The 12,711-nt window shown below is 30.6% G+C and overlaps 1 protein-coding gene across 1 annotated transcript; it reads left to right on the top strand.

Annotated features, from left to right (window-relative positions):
• Window positions 1–767: 767 nt before the first annotated feature.
• On the top strand, window positions 768–11,769 carry LOC129905789 (arf-GAP with dual PH domain-containing protein 1-like). Its single transcript, XM_055981355.1, has 4 exons — window positions 768–1,190; window positions 8,649–8,874; window positions 8,940–9,718; window positions 11,180–11,769. The coding sequence occupies exons 1-4, from the start codon at window positions 1,109–1,111 to the stop codon at window positions 11,242–11,244; spliced, it is 1,152 nt and encodes a 383-aa protein (XP_055837330.1). The 5' UTR covers window positions 768–1,108; the 3' UTR covers window positions 11,245–11,769.
• The last annotated feature ends 942 nt before the right edge of the window (window positions 11,770–12,711 follow it).

Genomic DNA, 12,711 nt, shown 5'->3' with positions numbered 1-12,711 from the left:
ATTTGTCACTTACTTTTTATTGTCCTGTGCATTTTTCATAACTCCAACAGCAGTGTTTACGGTTTTTTCACTTCTAATTCTATTATTTCTTGCTTTAAGCCTGGTACGCTGCTCGCGCTTAATTTTAGCTCCCATACAAATTATCGAAAATTTTTAGCCGAGATAAAATGGATCCCATACAAGTTATCGATAACTTGTATGGGAATTTTATCTCAGCTAAATTTTAGCGCGAGCAGCGTACCAGGCTTTAACTACAATGACCTAAAAAGTGAAAAAGTGGGAAATTTACAAAAGTAAAAACTTTTTATTTCTTTCTATATCTATTTGTTATATTATTTGGCTTTAAAAATTATTTTCTGTTGGTTTTTCTTGATTTTGAATTTTTTATTTTGACTTTGACAGAATACTCGATGATATTTTTTTCGTTAGCATTTTCGTTGTCGACTTTTGAGACTTGAAAATTTTTCGTTTCGCATCAGCAGCGTACTAGGCTTAAAATTAAAAAATTGCTGTACCTTTTAAATCAACAAAGAAATTTTTGTTTTAAGTGTACCTAAAATTTCTTATCAGCAAAAATGTTCAAAAATAAAAAAAAGAGGAAACTATATCTTGCACAAAATACTTTTTTCCCTTTCCTACACCACTACAAATTTTCAAACTAACAATACACACATATAACTATCTCTATCACACCAACCATACATACCCGCTTGACGCACATACCAAACCAAACAGCCATCTCAAGAAAAAAAAAACCAAATGAAAAAATACAGTCGTCGTCGTTGCGGTCACAAAAATGGAATAGTTTTTCATATCTCTGCTGTCAAAAAAAAATTATTATGTGATTTTTTTTCTTCGTGTGTACTTTTCATCACATCTCGTTGTGCGTGTTATTTTATTTGTTACGAATTTATTCATAAAAAGGAAAATATAAATTATAAAAATTTTCTCAATTGGAAAGGCAGTACATAGTCGTGATTTAGACAAAATAATCGCCTCGTTAAGAGGGCAGTGTTTTTGTTTAGTTTTTTAGCAGAATAAAATCCAGGATTTGGATTCATTTTTGTCTGAAAGAACGGCGAAAAAAGAAGTCCTTCATTCTTTCAGAATGGCCGAGCAAAACGAAAAATTACTCCAAGAACTTTTGCGTCTTAATGGCAATAATAAATGCGCCGATTGTGGAAGCAAACGTAAGTTTTGTTTTTATGGAAAAAATATAGAAATATTATTTAAACAGTACAACGCACATAAATTTATGAAGTACAGACATTTAACAGCATTGGCGACTGAGACAATTATTGGCTGAAAAAAAATAGAAATTAATTTTTGTCGAATTTATTCAGTTTAGTATTATTTTTTTTTTTTAATTTGACAAAAAACCAAGTCTAGGGGCGGGTTATAATAAGTTTGTAGATGAATCTACTTGACGACATCATTTCGACAATACGTGAAATTTTTGTTGTTTTGTGAATGTGGGTATGTGGATGGCGCCAGGGGTTCGATCGTGCGGTTGTTTTTGCTATTATTTATTTGCCCCAAAAGCTTCCCTTAGCGACACCACCCCGTTTGTCAATATGCCATCGTTTTATGCCAGCCAACAGAAAACAAAAATAAAAACTGAAAATCTTGGCATAAAAACGACAACATACCCAATTCTTTGCAGGGGATGTTGTTTTAGTTTTTTTTTTATAGTTTTATCTTTATTTAATTTTACACTGTTTTTAAGTTTGTAGACTACACACGGCGCCTTGTATTTTTTTTCTTGTCATTTTTTTTGTATATTTTTGTTTGGATTGCCTTTTTTTTTACAAATTTTACAAATGTTCATTCATAAATTTTCGTGTAGTATAGTGGCATTGGCAGCAAAACTTTAATCAATCATCTGTGTAAAAGAGATAGTCTAATTGGAATGGTAGGAAGGAAAAAAGGGAAGCAGTTATATGTATACGAAAAAGGCTTAGCAAAATACTAGAGAGATAGAGTACAACTTGCTTGCTGCTGCACCTTTTGAGATGATGACGATGAGAAGAGGATAGGCGACTAGAAAAAAAAAAATATAATAAAAATAAGCTCTTGCTGTATACTATAGTATTTTTTTTTTTTTGTCAATAATAATATAAAGTAGGTCGAATGTGGCCGCCCTCGTGGGATTGGATTAAAAAGTGTAACACATTGCGCTTGATTCTTGATATCGGATGACAAAAATGAAAAAAGAAAATAAGAATAATGATTGCAAAAAAAGAAAAAAATGCAAAGGGTTAATGCACTTTTATGTTATGGTTATGGAATGATAAGTTATCATTTTTTTTTTTTTGATATTTTATGGAGATTGGTAGAAATGGGTGATTTTATTTTAAAGATAGTTAACTATGAAGCTATGTATGTAATTATGAAGACTGTTATATCCATTTTTAACATTGTTGAAAAATGAAATGAAGTAAAATGTACGACTGAGTCGTGCGTACTTGCTTTTGAAATTCAGAATGCTAAAAAAAACAAAATTCGTTCTTCAAATGAAAAAAAAAAAAAAAAATATGCAGTTTAATTTCTTTTATCAAGATGCATGTTTGGAGAAAAAAAATTCTAAATCGTTAGAGCTGTTTAAAAAAAAAACTATATTTTTGTAATTAATTTTTTGAAAAACAATGATTTTACAACAAAGTTTGTATGCCATATACAGTTATGGCAAAATAATTAGAAACATCCTCCTTTGTTAACAAAATGTTATTTTTTTTTTCTTACAAAATATTTAACAAATTTTTAGCAAACACAAGTGATGATATAACATTTTAAGAACAAAATTTTAGAATTTATCCAACAAAAGAAAAATATTGCAAAAAATCTAAAATATAGTCCAATTTTGTGTGGAAATATAATTAGAAATACTGACGAAAAATTACTAAGAAATATCCTGTTTTTGATTTTTAGCATTTACATTTGCCAAACTTGGTCTATTTATATAAACGTACAATTAATAAAAAGGACTATTACCAACTAATTTCTATTAGTTGGTTAATGTGGTTGCATTCCTTGAAAAATGCCACATGTTCCAAAAAAATAATAAAACGTCCTTAACAATATTCCTGACACACCAACTAGAGATGCGCAAAACAGTTCCAAAGCCGGAACGAACATGGAACGGTTGTTTTTTCGGTCGGAACTAGTTCCGCGGAACTATCAAGGATTTGAGTTTTTTCAGGAAAATGCATCGAAAAAAGAAATAGTATGATATTGAATATTTTTTCCTGATGGCCGTTTAAAGCGACCAGAAAAACTTAATATGTCAGTTGACACAAACTTAATCTACCTACTAGTTCCTGGAACTAGTTCCGCGGAACTATCAAGAATTTGAGTTTTTTTTAAAGGAAAATGCATCAAAAAAAGAAATAGTATAATATTGAATATTTTTTCCTGATGGAAGACATGGAACTGGAACTATTAATGTAGTTCCATGTCCGTGAGCATGATTCATAAGAGTGTAGTTGTGGTTTTGGTTTGTGAATTTTTGGCGCTTAGCTCGTACGCATCCATGTGTATTGGCTTTGGATGAGAATTCTATGACATGCCTGTGTGTATTGTGTATTCCAAACAGAGACATGTTCGCTTTCGTTTTGTTTCTTGTTCCTCTTCTTCTTTCTTTCTTTCTTTCTTTTGTGTGTGGCTGTGTCGGAACGATGGAACTGTTTAAATTAATTTTGTGGAACGAGTGGAACTAGTTCCGAGTGAGGAACTAGTTCCAGGAACTATTTGGCTCTGGAACTACCCATCTCTAACACCAACCCCTTATATTTTAGAAAAAGAAGGTGCAATAAAGAGGAGATCTTTAGTAAAACATCAAGCTCTTCAAATACCTCTGTTAAAAAATATTTCTAACATTTTTTATTCATATTAAGAACATACAAACATTTTGAAAAGAAATAGCGTGTTTCTAATTATTTTTCCACCACTGTATAGTAGAAACTATTAATCAACACCTAAAACTAAAATTTAAAAAAAATTCAATGTCTCGTTTTCGAAAATTTTTCAAAAAAAAAAAAAATTTCAAACTTCTTTTTTAACCCAAAAATAATTTTTTTTTTCAAAATTTAGTTCTTGATTTATATAAAAATTATAAAAGTGTTTTTGTCTAACAAAAATTCGTTGAAATTAAGCAAATAATTTGGGAGAAAATCAGATTTATAAAAAACGGTTTTATGGGAGGTACCTTTAATAACGATTTTTGAAAAAAACTTTTTTCATGAAAAGATAGACCTTGTTTAAGAACTAATACTTGATTTTTTTTTATCAATATGTAGGAGCCTTTTTTGGGAAAATTAAACTTTTCCAAAATTGGTATATAACTGGTACCACTATTTTTGGTCCAAAAAAATTAATTCCAAACTGCTACATACCAAGTTTGGGACTCAAAATATGAAAGGCCATTAGTACAGAAACTAAATCCCCCATTTTCCCCGTTTTGCGCCTTTCGCTTATAATTCGGTTGGTTTAGGTATTATAGAAAAATGTTATAAGGTTATAGTAAATTTATTTTCCCACAAAATATGTTAAGTAACTTTTTTCTCAGACCTACCATTTAGAAATTATTATGAATTTCGTAAAATGCGTATAATTCGTATAATCACTTTTTTCTTACATATATTGACCATAACTTTATTTTTTAAACTTTTATCAAAAAATTGTTGTTATTAAAGTTAAAAAAGTATTAAATATCTATATTTTCTTAATATATGTTTTTTTTTTATCCCAGTTACAGGCGTTTTACAAGGCATATTAGTTGTTCGAAAAATCAATAAAAAAAATTGAGTAAATACAGGATTATTTGCATAAAATGTGATTAATAGCTAAAACGTGTAAGTTTTAGGTTTAGACAAGAAAGAAATCGTATGAGAAGGGGGTTATATTCCAATTATTCTAACCCAAACTTACTCCCAAATTGTCGCTGCAGATCTCTAGAGAACAAAAACAATTTCGTTCAAGCTTTTCTTAATAACGTGTTTTTTCACTCTTGTAGTCGTTTATATAGAATTCTTCTGGTTTATTTGATTCTTTCGGTGTTCACAACTTAATTACCACCTAAAGGTTGCGCTAACAGTCAAAGATAGATCTCAGCCGCAACCAACAAGCCTCTCCATCCAGCTGGTCCATAGCTAGCTATCTCCAGTTGCGCACATCAATTTAATTGAGATTGTTCTCCGATTGAAAGCGCTACCTTAGATGAGGTCTTTTCTTCCACGTCAGGGTTATATACAAAAATTAAACGGGCTGGTGCGTCAGTGTTCATACTCTCCACATGACCTAGCCATCTTAACCGCTGAATTTTCAGCTTTCTACTCCAATCTTCACCAATGTACACTGGACCGAACATTACTCGAAGAATCTATCTCTCAAACCAACCTAGAAGGATTTTATCCTCTCTTGTCAACATGCTTCCACCCCATACAGCAGGACTGAGTAATTAAGGTCTTGTACAGGGCTTCCTTGGTTCTTTGAGAGAGGCCTTTACTGGCTAAAAGCCTCCTTAGCCCGAAGAAACAGCAATTGACAAGAGTGATTCTTCGCTTTAATTCTCCACTGATTAGATTATGTGGTGTTAGAGTGGACCCCAAATATACAAAGTCTCTGACTACTTCAAAATTATATCTATCCTTTGTGATGTTCCGTTTTCCGAGGCTGTTTGCCTCTCTTCTCGATGGCAGATTTTTATACGTCATGTATAGAGATAAAAGAAAAACCACCTAAGAGCTACGATGAAAGAATATCCAATTTCGTTGCCGAATATTGAATCCGTTAAGGGAGAATCTTGAACAAAGAAAGTTCGTGTCTCAGACATGGATCATTATTTCACTGAAGCCTACTATTATGGGTAAAATATGAGATGCTAAGATTTTTTTCAAAGAATCGATCTTGAGATCAATCAACAATCAGGAATGATAAAGGATGCAATGGTAGAGGATTCGAAAAAAATTGGCTTTAACATTGTACGGAACTTTAACTATAAGAACAAATACGTGGGAACGAGTCTTATTTTGGATTTATATTGATGAAGTAATCTACAAATATCGATGAGGCAAATATTTATTTACAATGGCATTTATTTACAATGCATAGTTTGATTTAGAAAATTCTAGATCGATGCTATTTAAACCTCTTTACTGCAAATGTCATTTGTTTTCACTTTTCAATTTATTTTCAATGTTCATATCAAAACTATAGAAAAACTGAAGGTTATAATCTCAAAAATTACTGACTCATTTCAAAAGATAAACGAAACATTCGTTTACGTCATTTGTTTGCTTGCAAAACAAAAATATTGGTCATTGGTCAATTTTACTAAGAAAAATTATGTTTTGTGTTAGTTTTTGTTGTTATTTTGGATTTATTCAATGTGTTTGGTTAAAGTGTGACACTTTACACTTTTATAAAATAATAAAATTCTCAACGCCTACATTTACACATTCCAATCTGTTGCTTTTGATGTTTGTGTCTCTGTAGCAATTTATTTGGTCTATTAAATAACTATATCAACTTGACTACAAGCTAAAACATCTTTATAATAAACAACAACAACAAGAATAATTTTGCTTGTTCATCTTTCTTGTCTGTCTGTCGACGACAGACGTCGTCGTGTCTATGTCTTGACGAAGATCAAAATATTTGAAATCCAAACAAAATTCTCAATTGACCTTAATTCGAATTGAGCGTTGTCGTTGTCGGAAAATACCGGAAAATGTCATGTGAAAGTTCTCAGAAGTCAGAACAACAAAAACAATTTAATTCATTTATTTGTACATGTACAAGCAAAAACACACACTATTAAATCTTGTTTATTTTTTTCATTCTTTTATTATTGTTTACAAAAACAATATACATAGACTCATAAGGCGACACTGTTTTACGTAAACAATTTGGTATAAGCTTTTATTTGTTTCAAGAAAGCATTATTTTCACATGATACAATAATATGAAAAAGAAACGAACGATCGTTCAATAAATAGTTCCAAGATAACATCGTAAATAAAAAAAATAATAATATTTTGAAAGGAGATCTAAAGGTTATATTAAAGGCAAGGTGTTTTAAGACTACTAGAAACTGTTTAAATAATATGCTTTCGTATAAAGTATGAATGAGAATTTGGAGGCGTAGTTTTTGCGTTTATTTATTTGGTTTACAAGAAAAATTACCTCTTTAGAATCCGCACTGCCGTTTCTATCATTTTTTTTCTTCATTTAAGCTTTAATAAATAGTAAATTGGGTTGTGGACTTGTCCAATTCTGCCCGTTTTGGGACAAATTTTTTGTTTGAATTTATGTAGTCTAAAAACAATGCCTTGGCATACTGTCAAAAAATTTAAGAAATAACTCGAGAATTTGGTGCAGAAAAATAAAAATTTTTTTGAAATAAATTTTATGTTTTCCAATTGATAACAAAATGTTACTCATACACCAGAGTGCCCTTTTAACTACTCTACATAATATATATTTTTTTAAAAGAAATAATTAGTACATATATTCCAAAATGTTTAAATAAATGCTTATATATCGAAGTATGTACTGTACATACAAATTTTTCTAAATTTTGCATTAGGGTTAAAATAAAAAAAAATAAGTTTCATTTGAATTTAAATACTTACTTTATTAAAAGTTTTAAGCGGGGAGTCATTCGGTAATTATCAAAAACATAATCGCAAACAACAACTATTTTCGAAAACGTGATCGCCTTTGGTTTGCTCTCAATCTCCGGGTTCAACGCAGACCACCTGAACTTAAATTCTGAATTCTTTAAGGCTTTGATTGGTCAGATGTCATAAAAAGTTAGGTGAAATTTAGGAGACATTTGGTTCTGATCAATTAAAACCACTAAAAATTTAGAACTTGAGTTCAGGTGGCCTGCGTTGAAGATTGAGAGCATGCGATTATGTTTTTGAACGAGGAATAACTCAATCGCTATCGTCTTGTCTATCATCATAAAATTGCATACTTTGGGGTGCTGGATGAAGCAAATGGGGTCAGACATTGTGAAATGTAGTTTCAATTAATTAATTGCCAGGTCAATCTTGATCTTGTTATAAGGAACTGGCTAACTGGAAAATCACCAACTTTCAATTTACATTTGTCACACTACAAGGTTTCTCTCAGAAAGTACTCATTCGAATTTGTAACTTAATTTTACTGAGGTCCTTGTTTTTTTCCTGTTCAACAAATAATGCGAATATCAAATTTCAATTTTCTTTGGTCGATTAAAAAAGACGTCAAAAATGTCTGAGCTCGTTCCTGTAAAAAGTACAGTCAGTAGGAAAAAAATATGAAAGAAATTGTAACGATAGTTAACTTGTGTTATGGTTTGACTTGTTATATTTCGACTTAGTTATAGGTGAACCGCCTCTAAGCCAATTCCAAGTTTAGAAGTTAGATGTATTTTTTATTACCATTTTTTTTTTTTAAATCGAGTTTTGCTAAATTCGGGTCTATTACTAAGGGCCATCGGTTTTCTTTTGATAGATCTTTTCTAATTTCAACCATTCCAATAAGCAGTGGTGGCCCAAAGTGGTTTGAACATTAACCTATTTTGATTAAGTTTTATTAACTCTTAACTTTGACGAATTGATTTATGTTTATTTTTCATTAATGTTATTGTTTTCCTTTTAAAGATGTCGAATGGGCTTCATACAATGTTGGTATATTTCTGTGCACCCGCTGTGCTGGTGTGCATAGGGCAATGGGGGCACACATATCCAAAGTCAAACATTTAAAACTAGACAAATGGGAAGATAGTCAACTGGAACGAATGAAAGAAGTTGGAAATCAAAGAGCAAAATTAAAATATGAATATAGAGTGCCTCCTTGTTATCGTCGTCCTTGTGAAAATGATCCACAGTAAGCTCAATAGAATATCAAAATCATAAGATCGTACAAATAAATTTCTGTTTATTTTTTTGCAGAGTCTTAATCGAACAGTGGATAAGAGCCAAATACGAACGACTAGAATTTTCACAAAATGGTCGACCAAGTTACATATCCGGGCACATGGAAGGTTTCCTAATGAAACGCGGCAAAGAAGACAGTCGCTACCAGCCGCGCAAATTTATACTATCCGAATCAGATGACACCTTAAAGTATCATGTAAAAGAGAGTAAAGATCCCAAAGCTGTGCTTCGAATATCCGAACTCAATGTTGCATTTGCACCAAGAAAAACTGGTCATCAGAATTCCTTACAGTTGACATACATGAAAGAAGGTTCAACGAGGCATATTTATGTATATCACGATGACCCAGAGGTCATTAATAACTGGTATATGGCAGTTCGATGTGCTAAATTGCACCGGCTGCAAGTTGCATTTCCCAGTGCATCCGAAAATGAACTTACTCCCCTGCTAACAAGAGACTTTGCTAAAGAAGGCTGGTTACTAAAGACCGGTCCAAGACCATCAGATGGCTACAAGAGGCGATGGTTTACTTTGGATAATCGAAAGTTAATGTATCATGATGATTCAATGGATGCATATCCGAAAGGAGAAATTTTCCTAGGTCATAATTTAGATGGATATAGTGTGAGGGTGGGTGTTCCAATCGGTGCTAAAGAGCAACGATATAGCTTTACATTGTTTACACCCGAGCGAACGTACAATATGTGCGCATATAGCGATAAGGAACGAGAAGATTGGATGAATGTTATTCAAAATGTTCTAGAAAGACCCCTGACGCCGCAAGATAGCTCAAGTAAGTGTAGAATTAAAATATTTTGCTTAAATTTTTGTTTTCTATAGATTTTGATTGATTTTATTTTGATTTTTATACATCATTGAATTAGAACGGAAGATTTTTTTTCACTAATTGGTTTGGAGTAGACCTTTTTATATTGCAAGTTTTTTTTTATTCAATTCGGAGGTATAATATTAGAGGTTCATCATTACTTACTTAAGATGGCGCATCCAGTTTAGGAGTTGATTCTTGTTCTGTGACTAAGTGAATTGTAAAGAATATGTGTTTTTTTACTTTCCATTGTAAGCATACATTTTAAAAAATTGTGAGTTTTTATTCTAAAATTTGTCAGAATATAAAGATTTGGTCGATGGTAGATTTTACTCACAGATTTTACTTATAGAGCTCGCAAGGTCTTAAGCAACGGTTCTTATCAATAACAAAAAATTAGCTCACTGATGTCAGTGGTAACCCGTGGTAACCACGGACTAACTAACATTTAGGAATGAGACAATAGTCCTTAATTACTATTATTATTTTGTGTGCGGATGCATTCCCACCACGCTGCAAGACATGTTTAAAATTAGGCCCGCATGTGAACTTGCTATGCAATCAGAAGGGCATTTAAGTCACCTTGTTTAAATGTTAACTTTCTCTTTTTGGCAAGGATGCCTTAAATAAGGATTATCGTTCCTTAATTTTTCAATAAATAAAAATTGCATATCATGTAGTCCCAAATGCTTTGAAAATTTATTTTATGACTAAGCCTATTTCCACTGTAAGTCTTTATTCTCTCCTGTCCAACACAGCTTTCTAAAAGGTAGTTTTCTACAACTACTCGGCTCATTGAATTTGTATAAAATACAAAGGGATTGAAGTTGATACAGTTTACACAGAATTTTCGAATATCATTCGTCTTAAACTTGGAGCTCAATGATTTCTACCTTTAGCTAGCTTTTTTCTTTGAGTAACCTCAACCGCATACTTGGAGAACTGCATCTACAGAGTTCTGTTTTGCTGAATTGCTCCCTATCCAAACCGACCTAAAGTTCCTCAAGGAAGTCACCTTGTACCTCTTTTTTTTGTTCTAAAAGTCAATGATAATGATTTAATGCTAGCATATTATATGAACATTTTCAAGGAAATTTCATCACCCTCTGATTCCGACCACCTCCAAAATGACCTTAAGTTCAATAATCCATTATGTTACAAAATCCTTTTAAATTATCTTAACCTTTTACCATAACCGTCTGAATCTAATTAAATTGCCCTGTACTTAGCCCAGCGGCAGCGTCGCCAAATTGCTGACATACTCTTTCCCCATCAAATTCTTCTACATAGGTAATATTAACTTCCTTCCTTTCTACGCGAAATCAACTTGAACACAAATCCCCGATTTCTTCTTCTTTCTTTAATTAGTTTTTAAATTAAAGCTTGTAATAAGTTTAAATAAATTTAAAAAATGGTCGTTTTTTTCAGTGTCGGCACGATTAATACGAAAACGTACTGGGACCAATGCGATGAGCATGTTTTCCGGAAGATAAAACCAAACTCCGACAGCAACTATAAAATAAAATTTAAAAAAAAACTGAAGCTACCACTACCACTCAATAGCAATAGATTTCGCTTTTAAAATAAATTATTTTATATAAATATAAACAAGTAATAAAAAAAAATAATATAAAAAATAAAATATTAATAATTATAACATTAAGATAACTTCAAAACACAACTATTAATATACAACATACCTACATTTACATACATTATACATAAATAATATTAAAAAAAAAGTTTGCATATTATACAAAAACAAAAAATTGATTCAAAATCGTGTTCGTTATACTTATACCTTTACTATATAAACAAAATTATATGTATACAAAAACATTAATATTTATATAAAATATAAACAAAAAAATGAAAATGATAGCGAAATATTTTACATCTGTCTTAAGGGCTAAGGCAGATCATATTATAATATTAAACAAAGTTTTAGAAAAACAAAAAAAATTATTAAGCTAAATCAACAAGAAAAAAAAAACAATACGTTAGAAGTGTTCTTTTATTTCTGTGCTCGTTTGTTTCGAAATGTTAAATAAGAAAATTTTGTTGTTCCATATCCACTTGTTTGTATGTTTGTTTGTTTTTTTTTTTATGATAATTAAAAAAATATGTGTATTTAAAAAAGCATATCAATATTACAAATAAAAAAATGTTTTCATTAGAGAATTAATAATAAAAATAAACAAAGCACTTCACATTTTAAGACATAGAATAATAAAATAAATAAATGCATTAAAGTATAGATAAATTTATACATATAGATAACAAAAAATACAAAATACCTACAACAGCACTTTACAGGAATGTTTATACAATTTATAGTTAAAAAAGTTAGTACATATAAAGCGTTAAAATACGTTTTAATTATTGAATACACTAGATATACGATTTGTGTGTTAAAAAAAATTTAATTTGCTGTATTAAAAATTTGTATAAGATTTTTTTCAGTTGAAATCCTTAAAATAAGTCGAACTGCAAAACAAACATTCACTGCCCTTCCCCCCCCCCCCCCCCCCCCCCAAAAAGCTAAATAAATTAATTTGAAAAAGATACAAAAATTAAATAAAAAACTCACATGTAGCATATAAACTATATTTATAATTAAGTACGTAGTACTTTTTAATTTTAAATGATTGCGCAGATCGTGTTTGACTTGAACTAGATAAATAATATTTTAATTTCATTTTATCCAATTTGTAATGCGTACCTACTCTGTAAATTAATTTAATATATTATTGCTGTTTTTTGTTTATATACCAACCAAATTGCATTGTTTAATTATTATAAATTAAAGAAAAAAAACCTTCATATATAAATTGGACTAAGATTTTAATTTATCCCAGTTTATTTAATAAATTCGAGTTAGAATAACGCGTCAATCACATTCAGTGATAAGAAAATAACAATGATTGAGGTTAGTATTAAAAAAAAATGATAATTTTGGT

This window comes from Episyrphus balteatus, chromosome 1, assembly GCF_945859705.1.
Source record: "Episyrphus balteatus chromosome 1, idEpiBalt1.1, whole genome shotgun sequence".
Taxonomy (NCBI): domain Eukaryota; kingdom Metazoa; phylum Arthropoda; class Insecta; order Diptera; family Syrphidae; genus Episyrphus; species Episyrphus balteatus.
This window is presented reverse-complemented; position numbering and strand designations above follow the sequence as displayed.

Bases quoted from the DNA above. Each gene is read 5' to 3' on its own strand.
- LOC129905789 (XM_055981355.1), top strand. From the start codon at position 1,109: ATGGCCGAGCAAAACGAAAAATTACTCCAAGAACTTTTGCGTCTTAAT. The intron at 8,875-8,939 runs GTAAGCTCAATA...ATTTTTTTGCAG, and splicing joins CCTTGTGAAAATGATCCACA to AGTCTTAATCGAACAGTGGA. The intron at 9,719-11,179 runs GTAAGTGTAGAA...CGTTTTTTTCAG, and splicing joins GACGCCGCAAGATAGCTCAA to TGTCGGCACGATTAATACGA.